This window comes from Daldinia loculata (assembly GCF_022478755.1).
Source record: "Daldinia loculata strain CBS 113971 unplaced genomic scaffold F4817scaffold_51, whole genome shotgun sequence".
Lineage (NCBI taxonomy): Eukaryota > Fungi > Ascomycota > Sordariomycetes > Xylariales > Hypoxylaceae > Daldinia > Daldinia loculata.
In genome coordinates this window covers 1-12,892 of record NW_026054905.1, presented here as the reverse complement: position 1 = coordinate 12,892, position 12,892 = coordinate 1, and the positions used below count along the sequence as shown (strand labels likewise).

The 12,892-nt window shown below is 44.2% G+C and overlaps 8 protein-coding genes across 8 annotated transcripts; 6 read left to right on the top strand and 2 right to left on the bottom strand.

The window, feature by feature from the left end:
- Window positions 1–58: 58 nt before the first annotated feature.
- F4817DRAFT_318826 (uncharacterized protein) lies at window positions 59–2,467 on the bottom strand (the record flags this gene model as incomplete). Its single annotated transcript, XM_049300973.1, has 3 exons — window positions 59–1,672; window positions 1,743–2,020; window positions 2,071–2,467. 3 exons carry the CDS (start codon window positions 2,465–2,467, stop codon window positions 59–61), a joined length of 2,289 nt encoding a protein of 762 aa, XP_049156086.1.
- A 288-nt stretch (window positions 2,468–2,755) lies between these two features.
- Window positions 2,756–3,747, top strand: F4817DRAFT_318825 (kinase-like domain-containing protein; the record flags this gene model as incomplete). Its single annotated transcript, XM_049300972.1, has 2 exons — window positions 2,756–3,280; window positions 3,331–3,747. The coding sequence occupies 2 exons, from the start codon at window positions 2,756–2,758 to the stop codon at window positions 3,745–3,747; spliced, it is 942 nt and encodes a 313-aa protein (XP_049156085.1).
- Window positions 3,748–4,173: 426 nt separating this feature from the next.
- F4817DRAFT_360788 (uncharacterized protein) lies at window positions 4,174–6,764 on the top strand (the record flags this gene model as incomplete). The annotated part of the gene is made up of 6 exons (XM_049306323.1): window positions 4,174–4,325; window positions 4,378–4,591; window positions 4,646–4,795; window positions 5,153–5,456; window positions 5,513–6,176; window positions 6,230–6,764. 6 exons carry the CDS (start codon window positions 4,174–4,176, stop codon window positions 6,762–6,764), a joined length of 2,019 nt encoding a protein of 672 aa, XP_049156084.1.
- Window positions 6,765–6,941: 177 nt separating this feature from the next.
- F4817DRAFT_318823 (uncharacterized protein) lies at window positions 6,942–7,650 on the top strand (the record flags this gene model as incomplete). The annotated part of the gene is made up of 3 exons (XM_049300971.1): window positions 6,942–7,014; window positions 7,064–7,284; window positions 7,330–7,650. The coding sequence occupies 3 exons, from the start codon at window positions 6,942–6,944 to the stop codon at window positions 7,648–7,650; spliced, it is 615 nt and encodes a 204-aa protein (XP_049156083.1).
- A 153-nt stretch (window positions 7,651–7,803) lies between these two features.
- F4817DRAFT_367647 (uncharacterized protein) lies at window positions 7,804–8,810 on the top strand (the record flags this gene model as incomplete). Its single annotated transcript, XM_049307155.1, has 1 exon — window positions 7,804–8,810. One exon carries the CDS (start codon window positions 7,804–7,806, stop codon window positions 8,686–8,688), a length of 885 nt encoding a protein of 294 aa, XP_049156082.1. The 3' UTR covers window positions 8,689–8,810.
- Window positions 8,811–9,255: 445 nt separating this feature from the next.
- On the bottom strand, window positions 9,256–9,783 carry F4817DRAFT_318821 (uncharacterized protein; the record flags this gene model as incomplete). Its single annotated transcript, XM_049300970.1, has 1 exon — window positions 9,256–9,783. The coding sequence occupies one exon, from the start codon at window positions 9,781–9,783 to the stop codon at window positions 9,256–9,258; it is 528 nt and encodes a 175-aa protein (XP_049156081.1).
- Window positions 9,784–10,901: 1,118 nt separating this feature from the next.
- F4817DRAFT_318820 (uncharacterized protein) lies at window positions 10,902–11,289 on the top strand (the record flags this gene model as incomplete). Its single annotated transcript, XM_049300969.1, has 2 exons — window positions 10,902–11,102; window positions 11,155–11,289. The coding sequence occupies 2 exons, from the start codon at window positions 10,902–10,904 to the stop codon at window positions 11,287–11,289; spliced, it is 336 nt and encodes a 111-aa protein (XP_049156080.1).
- Window positions 11,290–11,698: 409 nt separating this feature from the next.
- On the top strand, window positions 11,699–12,238 carry F4817DRAFT_367642 (uncharacterized protein; the record flags this gene model as incomplete). Its single annotated transcript, XM_049307154.1, has 1 exon — window positions 11,699–12,238. One exon carries the CDS (start codon window positions 11,699–11,701, stop codon window positions 12,236–12,238), a length of 540 nt encoding a protein of 179 aa, XP_049156079.1.
- Window positions 12,239–12,892: the final 654 nt, after the last annotated feature.

The following is a 12,892-nucleotide window of genomic DNA, read 5'->3' as shown; positions in this document are numbered from 1 at the left end:
TTATCTATAATATCGTAGCAATATATTTTACCATTTCCATTCAAATCAGCCTTCTTGCTCATAGCGTCTCGTCCGCCGGAAATCCTTCTCCAGGACCATCCTTACTAAGACATACGCGCCAATCGTTATGAGTTGGGCAGTCATCTATAGCGATGCCGCGACCATCTCTGGTATACAAGCTATAACCTTCGCGCATATTCCATGCTTCTTTTAAATTCTCTACAATATCCTCACGTAGATATTCCCCTATATTATTCCAGTCCCCTTTCTCTCGTACTAGTATGACCATCTTTTGTGGTGGAACCTGAGATTCGTTTTGCGGCATGAGACCAGAAGGGGCAGGTGCCGATGTTGTTAGAGCTAAACTTGTAGGCTGTTGTTCTTTAGTTAGTGTATCTGCAACTGCTTTTGCTCTATGAAGTCGCTGGGGTTTCCGCTTATTTGTCTCCGCGATATTTCTTTTCCTATTGCTCACTGTAGATTGGCCCTTACCATTCTGTGGCTTCTTCCGTCTTGCCACTTCCTGTTTTTTATTTTGTTGCGGTACGATAGGTGCTGCGTCTTCCATTTCCAGATTTTCAGATTCTGGCGTGACGTCTTGCCATACTTGATTATGAGACCCCCTATCCATTGTGGTTTCGGCTTCCTCCATTATATCATCTAATTCATCATCGTTGTGACCCGGGCCGTTTGTTGGGTTGCTCCGTACGTGGCTCTGATGATCATTTTCCCAACCCCAAAACATGTGGAACACGGATACCCGGACGAAGAGCGAGGTAATATCGACGTCCTTCTGTACTTCACGAGTGACGTTCTCCAGGGTTATGAAATAGCGATCTCTATCGTAAGTATTCGAGTATACACGACCACATCTCCTTTCGACTCGCTCTCCCGTATGTGAGGTTAGCCCCGGTGGAGGTTTCTGGGACTCGACTGGTTGTACTATCTGAAAGGCTTTGACTAATGAAGCTACTATATAGTCAAAATGCCCCCCGTAGTCAAACTTTTCCCGAGGTCGAGCTTCATACAACGCCTTGATAGCCATTTCTCGGTCGGGATCCGTGTGGCATAGACGAATAATCTCGTCGGAAGAGAAGCCCAGCTCCCTCGCCCGGACCGCTAATGTATGCCAGGATATCGCATTATTAGGTAATAACTCATAATCTGGTTCTTTATCGCTATCCTTTAGCGGAGGTTGCCCCGAAAGTTGACAAATATCTTGCATGATATGTAGATAAAGAATCTTCAAACTTGGTAGAAACCTTCCCTCATGATTAACGGGCTGCCCTTCGTTGCCCCGAAATGAGTTTTGAGCCATGATGCGTACGGTGATTGGAGCTTGAATCCCATCACCGATCAACTTTTTCATAACATAGGTACATTGTCGGAGGTATTTAAAATCCTGCTGTAGAGTGTGGATGGATGGGATTAAGCGCATAACCTGCTTCAGATTGCGTAAGATGAACTCCCTTTCTCTCATACCTGTTACGCCCCTAAATATGGTTTCTTTTCGCATTTCGTATTCGACATGACGTTCATCGCAATATGACACCCCCGGGACGCGAGACTGAAGTTCCATTACTGCGTCTTTATCTACGAATCTAAGGTCACGCTCAGACCCTACAATGTAGACCCACGTCTGGTAGATCTCGCCAAGGTAATGGATGACTTCCTAGGAAGTCAATAGTTAGTAAAGAGAAAATAAAAAGGGTGAGGTGTCTACTATTTTTTAGGAACCCTACCTCGACGCAATTCAATATCTTATGCCAAGGGGCCAAAAGAAGCCCAGGGCGGAGACCCGGAATGCTCAACACCTTCTTAAAAGCCGGTCCCAATGTAGGGTGACCAAGGATTTTTTTTAGTGTTCTTGGTTTACTCTTATCAAGTCTCGCCCACCACTGATTCGCGTCGACGGAATGCTCTGGATAGCGAAGGATATTTGCAACGATTTCGCCGTCCGAATATTTTGCCTCGTTAGCAAACCCCTCTGATACCAACCGACAGGCCTCAGGGGTAAGATCTAAGAAATCAGTATTTATACCTTTCATGGATTAAATAGATTTTACTAACTGACGAATAACTTAATTGGCCACCACGATGCGGAGCGGTTGTACTTTCTAAGTGCAAGTATACGATGACGTCCACCGAGACAACGTACCTGTTGGCCGGCCGGCAAATGAAGTTCAGGTAGCTCACGACCCTGTAAGTCACCCGGCCTCAGATTTGACTGCTTGAGAGACGCGTGTAGTACATCCGCGGAGATGGTCCCTGAAATGTAGTTGTTTGGGTTGTATCGATCGCATCCAACTCGCTTGAAAACTCTCTGAAGGTGCCTTATCCTTTCCTCGTCAGGTTCTTCGCCTGTATCAAAAAATAAAAGATCCAATGCGACCTTTGCATACCCACCAAATTTAGATTCCAACTCTGCATCAAGTTGTTTGGATTGAGTCTCAATATTGAAAAACATTGTTCTGAGTCGGCTTCACTAATGTCTTTCAAATCTTTGTACTGGTTAGCAGTAGCCGCTCTGATTGACTTAGTAAAAAAATTGTATTGTTAAATACTGCATCATCGTTCACCAGGATTGATTAATCTGGTAAATTGATGTGTTCAAGTAGAAAATGATTGTGACGATTCCGGCCGCAAACTGGGTGCAGGCTAAAATCAGCCGCTGGCTTTCCCTCTATAAATAAGATCAATGCGCCCAAACCTCCAATATCTGTCCTACCTGATAAATATCGTGAAATGACTGAAAATGTCTTCTCAGAAACGACTTACCCTTTTCGTTGAGGATGCCTTGTCGAAGGAAGATGATAGCGTTCCTTTGCAAACAGTCGCAGCCCAATGCCAATCCCCATCTCATCCTAGTAATCATATTACTCGCCTTGCTGAAAGTAAGCTACCCAGGACCCGAAGTAGATATCCAGTGAAACGACTACCTGGGGAAGTTCGGCTTGTTCCTGTTATTAGCGGCTCACCCTGGAATCATTACGAGAGGAAATATCGTTTGGATGGTGGTTCATCGTTTGGCATCATCATCCCTCGTGACGGCAAGGGCCGGCAGTCGATGATTCGTACAATTTCTGGTTCCAATCTAGATGAGCAGATCCAGAATATTCGACAATTATCTCATGAGAATATTGTTAAGAATATCGAAATATATATATCCTCTGACCAGGACTATTATCTCATATCCGAGTTTATGCCAGTTTCTCTCATGCATTTATGCCAAGCACCGATTTATCCAACTGAGCCGCAACTCGGTTCGATACTGCATCAGGTATGTGTGTCATCCCGTAACAGAGATATCAAGGCTCACTGGTATTATAGGTCCTCATGGGAGTTGAGTTTCTCCTCACCCACGGTTTAGTCCATGAGCAGCTATCTTGTGCCAACGTTCTCATGGACTTTGATGGTGATGTTAAAATATGTGACATTGAACATTGTAGCTCATCGGGTAAAGTCGCAAAACTTAGAGACTCATTTAGCAGAATGGTGATGAGACTGATGGATAAGAAAAAGGATAAGGAGGCAACGGTCGGATTGACACAGCCCCAAAACTGGTCGCGTGATGCCTTTGAGCTATTCACTATGACAACTACGAGTCCTAATATCAAAGAGCTGCTAGAGCATAAGTTTATGGAAAAGAAAGATAAGCAGAAGCTGATCTGGCTGGTTCCCGCGATTTTGATGACTGCATATCACAGGATAGAATTTGATACTAGTACTCAGGGGGCACCTCTTTAATTTAATAAAGTTTTTCAGCGTCGTCACCACCCGTGCTCCCTTAATGTCATGGAATGACTAGGTTCAACGTGATGAATTATGCAACTATTATATCTAATGGGGAGGATGACGGCCGACTAAATCTATAGGGACATGCATCTCCTCAAGCGCTGGTGTTTATGGGGTTAGGGGAGCTAGGTGAATTCATTCGTCAAATATATTCACAATATCATGAGAGATGCTAGCACCTTAGTCTGAAATCGTATAGTGTTGAGACTTTAATGCGGAAGATAGGGGTGATGCCATTTATAGCAGAGGGATTCTCAGAGTAGGTACAAAAGGGGCCTGCTTCGCTTTACCCTTCTCATGGCCGCTTGATCTGTCCTCTCCCATAATAATCAATTTTTGACTTCCTGGAAATATTTCCTTACCTAAGTAGATACTACGATGAAGCCCTCCAGAGGACCGCACAGAAGGAACTATATGGAAGATGACATCGATGTGAACATAGCGATCGTTAACGAGAGCCCTGTCCCTAAAAATGTCGACGAATGCACGAAGAGAGAGTACCGCCGCCAACTTCAAAATTGGGATGACTAGTAGGCATCTATTTCAAATTTATCTGCTAATCAGCGCACTAAATTAAGCTAGTAACAAGAAATGGGGTCCAAAAACAGTTGATAATCTAGCCGATCTCAAGGAGTTTGTGCTTCGCATGGGAAAGGCAATACGTAAACATAAAGATTTGCGTCCTGAGGATACTCTGCCATATAGCGGTTTAAAATCCTACTGGAAGCAATTTACAGCTGGCTACCGAATATATCGAGGCCCCATACGAGATGAATTTGTCACATCTATCAAGAGAGTTTGTGATGTTGAAATCCTAGGTATAACTGAATGAGCTACTCATATTTGATAGTTTATCGAACCTCGAGGAGAATTAGGCAAGCTCCTTAATCTTGTACCAGATTCAGGGCCAAGGAGACATGCCACTGAAGTCACTTTTGCTTGGGAGGGATGTTTCCTCTGGTCTCTAGATTGGAAGACGTTTTCACGCCCACGTTTCCGCGTAGATCTTTGGGCAGCTGTTTCTGCGGGAGCTTATACAAGCGGCCGTATCTCTGACTACCTCGAGTCTGGATCCAGGTTTGGGACAGGCATTGGGCTACATTATAAGGTTCAGTTTACAATGAATACGATTAGGTAGAGAGACGCTAACATCTTGCTTAGGATACAGAATTCATTATATTTCGAAACGAGCATGGGTTGGAAGAATTTTCGTTACAACTTACCAAGTTCTTAAAGGGCAAGCACCCTAAATCAAGCAAGCTGTAGGTGGAATCTCTATTTTACAGCACCGTATGAGCTCTGACGAGCATTTAGACCACAGCCAGATATCCACGAGGGGGGGTTTGTCGCCCCACAGCCTCTCTACATGAACCCATTGCTGTTCTTTCTCGTCATATTCTGCGTGAACGGAGCCTTGAGGGATTACCGTGGGGAAGAAGGTTTATTTAAACTCCTAGACCTAAAACTATGCGAAGATACGCCTATAATGCGTATCCATTGGCACCGAAGCGTTTTAAACCAACCACTATTCACGGGAATTAGTGGGAAGATTTTAAGAGCGCGGGAGGTAAGTGAGGGATTGAGGGCATTAGGGATCAGAAGTGGATTCCCGAAACCCCCTACATTCCACGATTTCCGAGCAGAAGGTCTTACTAATATCGGTAAGTATTGATCGTGATTGCAAATATTGATTATGTGTGTACACTCACGGCTTTAGATTTGAAACCGTTTTACTCGGATACCCAAAGGAATAGGATTGCTGGCCACGAGAATAACCAGATGCATCAACAACACTATGCTGCTAGAAATGGAGGCATCGATAGCCAAGCAGTATATCAGGATAATGAAGCCAGACTAATTAATCTCGGGAGGCTCTTTCGTCTAATCGAGGTAGAATGGCAGCCATCTCTGTGGCAGTCGTTGCCTTTAATGAAACAGAGGGAGCTGATGCAAACAGAAGAATATAAGGCTAAGAAGCTTCCACTTCTCGGAAAGGTGAAGTTGGAAACAGCGAGTCTAGTGGTAAAGGAGGGGAGCGAATCTTCGGAGGAATGCAAAAACCTCCTTCATCCTAACCGTAAGCCTAGAAGGGATATAAAACGACTTGAACAGATGAAGCTTCAGGAATATTGGGAAGAGACGTCCACAGGAAATATTGTCGGATCTGAAGTATATGCTTGCAGGGGAGTGAATCGCCCCTTTTCGAGATTGAGACCGATCCTTCCAAACCGTCGTAGGCTGGCTGACCTCCTACCTATGTCGTCGAGACTACGCAGCGAAAAGGGGAGAGAAGCACTACGGGAGCTAATAGCCCTTTATCGGAGCAAGTCGGAAGTTTATCGCCCAGGGCTTAACAAATGTCCTTGCGAATGCAATCCGAAGTAAGTATCATTTCATATATTACGAGGTCTTCTTACATTTACTCATATAACAGAACCCAACTACACGTCTACCGCTGCACAAAGAAGTCACACCATTTTGCAGAGTTTTGTTTCTTTTGTAACGAATGGCTCTACGATTTCGATGCCTGGGAGCAACACTGTCACTCGCATTTGAGCCTGGACCATCTCCCAGTAGAGGTAGCATACGAGAGAGTAGAAAGCACATTCTTGCCAGGCTATTGTCCGTACTGCCTATGGGACACGTCCCTTTCGGCGGCCAGCCGCCTGCGCCAGTTCTGTACCAAAAGCAAATGGGAAGCTGAGGTTAGGGACCACGGGTTGCGCTGGCGAAGACAGCATTGCCCAGACGAGCGTTGCGCTGAGGAGTTCAAAAACGGCGATTCCTTCGTCTGCCATATGCATGACCTGCACCGCGTTCCGGAAGAACTATTAATAGCAACTGCAAGGGGGTTGAAAAGAAAAGCCGATATGGTTGAAGATATTCGTCAGCCCAAGATTAAGATAAGAAATGCATGGGATGATGCCACTTCTGTCTTCGATACATGGTCGTTTGAGGAGGCTACGTAAATTGTCTGATCTGCATGGACGATATCAGCCAGTGAGCGGTTTCGTTTTTGGCTGTCTGGCTAGAAACGGACGGATGTAACCCTCACTCGCCCATAAGAAGGTGAAAAAGAAAGATAGATCCTCTAAGTAGCTTATGTAGGAAGAATGACTTTTCGGTTTTTACTTAAGGTTATAGAAATGTCGAAACAGAGTAACATAGAGCGTGGGAAATGGCGTACTAAATGTCGGGAGAAGCTGAGTGAACATATTGGTTAGTTCTTTATCCGCAAGAATCTGACCGGTACTAAGAAAAATCACAGAAAAGCATTTGGGTATAAATATAAAACCATCGCAAGTGAGGCTGCAATCGACTCGTGAGGATGGTTACTTATGGAGAGCGCTTCCCGAGAAGCAACATCTGTTTTCTAAGAATTTGAGCGAACACTCAGCTAGAGCATACAAAGATTTGTGCGAGGGAGTGGGAACTACTTTTGAGGCAGTGAGAGCCACTCCGGATTCATATCCAGGCCAAGATGCATTTGTAGGTACTCATCAGCATGCCTTCCATATCTTCTGACAGATATAGGTCTCTATTGGTACCGAACCTCCAAGCTTTACCTCGAGAATCAATGAGCTCCAAGTTCAGAACGACTACTTAACCCAACAGCTGAACCTTCTAAGGTTCCAGCTAGAGGCTGAGATTAAATTGCGACTTAGCGTCGAGGAAAAGCAGAATGTGGCCGATGAGAGGATTAGTACTACACAGGAAAAGCTCGACGCTGCCGTCCGCCGAGAGGGCTATTTCCGTAGCATTGCTTTAAGGTACTCTCAAGGGTTTGCACGAATCATACCTATTATAAATGAGATACAAGAGAGCCCAGGAATTACGGAAGAAGGATACCTGTGAATAGATGGTGGCCGCTTTTGGCTCCTATTTCCTATATTTATTTACCTAGGCTACACCGCTTTATCTGTAGCGTTTTCCTCAATTCATCAAGTCCGTGTTATCTTGTTGTCGTCTCTCTTCTACTATCTCATCTTACATTTAGTTCGTGACAGTATGAAGACTATTGCGTCAATAATCTTGTTAGCTGGTAGTGCTATCTTTCTCATCGTGAGCATTGCTCAGGATAAAATGGGCACAAGCGGGATTGCCAAAATCAAGTTGGATCTACCACAGCTATTGCCCCGAAAAGCCTTCAAAATTCCCAAGGTCAACCCACTTCCTTACATTACGCAGCTTGGCGATATCACCCAGCTCCCCGACATTACCCAACTCCCAGACATTCCCTCACCTTCTGACCTAACCGACCTTCCCGACATCACCGACCTTCCTCATGTCACTAACATTCCGGAACTCCCAACAGATGCGAAAAGTATCATTTCTCATATTGCCACGCGAGTTTCCGAGGGTATTTCTCAAGCAACAAGTGCGGTCTCAGCTCTAGGCAATGTCCCGGAGAGCATCACCCTTGGAACTTATCAAATCTGTTATATTGCTAAGAATGATAACATTAGCTGTCAAAACATTCCTTCTGATATTTCATCTCTATTTCCAAGCCCCCTCAACACTCTCCTAGACCTTGACAGCATTGATCCGCTCATATCCGTTGGCCTCAAGGTTAATGTCCGTTCTTGCTTGATCACAACTTTGGTGGGGGTTCTCCTTCTTGCTGCGCTGATCATTGCGTTACGTACTATTGATATTACCACATTCGGCATCTTCTCCCGCATCCCCCTCCTTAAGGCCATAATAGAGATAAGCGTTACTGTCCTAGTATTTATTCCTTTGATACTGGCTGCATCAATCACCTTTTCAACACCCTCCCTACTCCGGAAGGTCGAGTATCTGCAAGTAGAAAATGGGGATCTAGTATGGTGCATCGGCTTGGTACTTGGTTTTATTATTGCTGGTGTAGGGGTACGGCATTGTCCTTCTTCGTAGATGGACCCGATTTCTACTTCCATATGAGCCGTTTTTGGCACCTGCGCTCGTATACGTACTTCCTAGTGTTACGGTAATACTGGGCTGGCAGGATCTGGCTCAATATATTATCGATTCCCCTTCCTATTCATTTCTATCTCTTTTACGTTGTACCTCTCAACCTGATACCCTACATTGTCCTTTGACACCATTCTTTGTAATCGCGGCCTCTCCCGGCCTATCTATTCATCATGCCGATCGAAAATACTGAGTTTTTGATTCAAGATATATTTCATTGTTTGGAGGATATGGAGCATGCCGAAAATGTATCACAATTACACAAACTAGAAAAGGAGGCGTTGATCCTACACCACGAGATCGAAATTGCAACTAAACGGTTCTCTGTTACGTTGTCACTACTTAAAGAAACTACCAATCTCCTCCGATATCTAGTTCCCGCCATCCATGCCTTCGATACAAAAAGTGAAAAAGTGGAAGCTAACTGGGTTTCCTATTGGGGGGTGATCATGGAATGCGATAACGCAGTCTATGAGATGGAATCGATCACCTATTCCTAGGCCCACTGTTCTATAGGGGGGGTTCATAGGCCTCATCAAGTATACCTCGGAGGAACTCTGGTTTTTGAATCATCCCAAATAGTTCCAATAAAGTATTGTTCATCTCGTTGCAGTGTTTTTCCATCTTCTTGGACCAGGCCGTGAAGTCCTCAATTATAGCATTCGTTTTTTTATATCCCATCTCCAGTTCATGGATACGAGTATTGAGGGAATTGATTTGAGATGTAAGGAGGTGAATGGATATGTGAATGGAAGCATCGAGTGATGGATAGTTAGGAATTGTCTGGAAGGACGAGTCCCACAATATGTTGGGGGGGTCGGTTGGACACCCAGTCTGCGGTGCCTGGGATAATGCTGTTTCGAAATCGAAATTTTCGAGTGGAGGGAATGACCCAGAAGATGCAAAACTCAGACCTTGAGGCTGGTGATAGCCTAGGTCTTGAGAGGGTGGAGGGAGGGCTAGGTCATTAGGCATAGCACCAGCGCTTGTGCTAGGTGATTCAGGAACTGCTAGCTGGCGAGTGATTGGTGGTGACATGGTAAACTTTGACATGGTAAACTTTGATATGGAGAATCAATGTATGTGCTTATGAATTACTGTAACTTAAGGATGATTGTTGATATGGAATTACAATGGAAAAATATGTCTCTGAAGTTGACGCATATTTAAGTTGTTAATACGTAGGTGGGGGAACTATTTGCCTGCGCTTATTTTAGAAGCATACCTTAGGTACGCGAGTTCACATGTTGGTAATTCATCACTTAAGAAGCTGTAAAAATAATACCTTGTCATTATTTCGCGAGTTTGACGATGCTCTCGCATGGTAGTTAGGTACTAAAAAAGCTGTGGACCATTACGGTAGCACTATTACTGTTGCCCATGATGCCTGGGACATTTCCGGATACCAACAGACGCTTCCGGATGCCTGTTCTGGAATATAGAAACACTGCCACTCTCAGTTGGGGTGAATTGCCTGTTGTTTTATGGAACATGTTGGTGCTATTCAGGGGTTTCGGTTTAGGAAGGGTGGGTATACGGATGAGGATGGGAAGTTCGACGGTTTATGATACCGGAAAATTCGTATTCAATTGGTTACCGACTACACGGGACAGGATCTCTGTAATACTTTGGCGCCTATGTAGACTGGTCAACTTAGAAGCGCTTTCAATCATCCTTGTCGTCAATAGATATTTCTTTGCCAACTGAACTTCTATTCTCGTACTCTACTCACCTTAACCGCTCGGGCCGGTTCGGTTATTGGGTGTTAGACGCCATTTTCCTATCTATCTGTAGCCGAAGTCACGCTCATTTGGCAGCATGCGGGCCGTGAAGTAAAGGAAAATCGGGGGCCAGGCCAGGGTCAAAGCCAAACCCTTGTAATATCACAACGACCTAGTGACTACCTATTCCTAAAATGGCCGGTCCGATCAAATAAGGGAGTTAGGCTCCGAATGTTTTACCATGAAAGTCGCAAGGGATTTAGAAATGGTACGTTGTAGCATACCGGAATTGGCCACACCTGTTGAATGTTGTCACAGATTTGCTATAAGGTAGATATAAGCCCAAGTCTATTTCAATAGTAAGGTATGGCTAACCAGAAATACATCCATCTTCAGTCAAAAACAGAATCCATTAATATTTATTAAGTAAAAGATATGGCCAAAGCACGAAATCTGGACAGCCGGCTCAAAGTCATGCGCAAGAGACGGGGCAGATCACTACATAGGAAGATTGTCGAGTACGCCGGCCTCTTTAACCTCGATATTACCATCGTCGCCCGGGATAAGATAAACGGGGAGTATGAAATATTCCAACCCACACGAGATATTAACTTCCCCCCTGCCATGAAGGATATCGTAAGTCCCATGAACGGCCCGACAATAAGATTGTCACTAAGAACCGTTATAGGAACCAACAATCTTACACACTGGTCGAAAAGGGAAAGTGAACACCGATTTCGTTCGTTTTCACCAACGGGAGCTGGTCCGTATGGAGAAGTTGGTCAGGCGTTTCAAAGTACCTAAACCACCAAGGTCTGGCTGAAGTCGCAAGTACGCGCGCCGCCGGGACTCAGAGGGATAACTATCTAGTGGATAACCTGTCATGTAAACCATTTATTCCCATCACCTCTGTGATACATGAGGCTGTTAGAGTCTATAATCATCATCCTCAGCCGCTGTTGAGTCTGTTTTAGGACACTGATGGATCTCCTCGCTTGTTGTGCGCTTAGGTAGTCCGAGAATACGCTGCTTCTATTTATACCCCAAATTTACCTATGTTTCAAAAGAGGACTCTAAGTTTGGGATATTATATGAAAAATTATAGTGAAGTGTCTAATAACGACCTCCTTAAAAAGATTTAAAATGTCATTCCTGTCTGGATATGGAACATTATTTTTCACTCTCGATCTCCGCGGCATGTCTCATGCCGTTTATCATGAACATTAGAGAAAATGCAAACTCTGTTCACCTTGCTTGTCTTGGTAATAGGGTCTTTAGGCTTGGAAATCCCCTCTGGCGAGACTATTGGTTTCGAATTGGGGATTGGAACGCTCACAGGTCTAGGATCCGTGAAGTTTGAGCCTGATTACTGCTTTCCGACTGTCGGAAAGGCCAGCCAAACCAGCATCAATCATGAATCCGTGAGCACCATACGCGATACCCTAAATACTGCTACTCTCGCGTCGGTGCCGGCCACCGGATCGACCAGGACACTAACTCAAACAGTCATTAAAACTATCATCGAAACTGTTCTGACTACGGTTTCCCCCAAGTCTAGCCCTACTATACCTAGTATACTTATCACTGCTTCACTCAGGACAGGCACTGAAGGTGGAATAGGCAATGGTACTGTCTCATTTTCATTCGGCTCGCCGCCAATCCCAACGTATGATACTACACTAGCTATCTCAGGGGCTCGAGAATTATCGATACAGCAGGGCTGGTACCCTTTTACCATAATGGTGGCTTGTTTCTGCTTTTTATGGCCCTAAATATGCCGCTATATGTCGAATCTTACACCGTCCCCCCGAACCTTCCCATTTTCAAATCGGTCATGCTTGCCAGGAGCTATCATGCCAATTTCACATGCCCCCTTGTTCAGATATAATATACTGGGTTCTTAGTAACATCGTTGGTCCCTTATAGGCGTATCGAGGTTTATTGAATGAGTGATGCTATTTGTAGATTACCTTGCCGGTCCTACAACGTAGATTACCCCACAAAACAGGTGCATACAACTGCGTACTAAAATTACAATATATCGACATCCAGCAATTCTACCTTATTACTGACACAAAAGTACGATGTTTTTCAACAATAACAGTAGATATTTACGAATCTTTTGACATATTTGAATTACTTATATTTAAACTAATTGATTGATACTAAATTTGAAAGAATGCGACCGTGTTTTATAGTGCAATTGAAAAAGTAATCTACGAATAAAAGGTACTAATCTGCAAATAGTGGCATGTAATCTACGGATAAGGCCAACTAATCTCGTATTTCTCGGCCATAACAGCATATTTAACAATAGTTATTTATATCAACTGAATCAGCTTAATAAGGCCAATCTAATGATATTATAATTGTGTAATAATACTGTATTTTGGTGAAGATATTAAGGAGTGATAAGAAATAGGTAA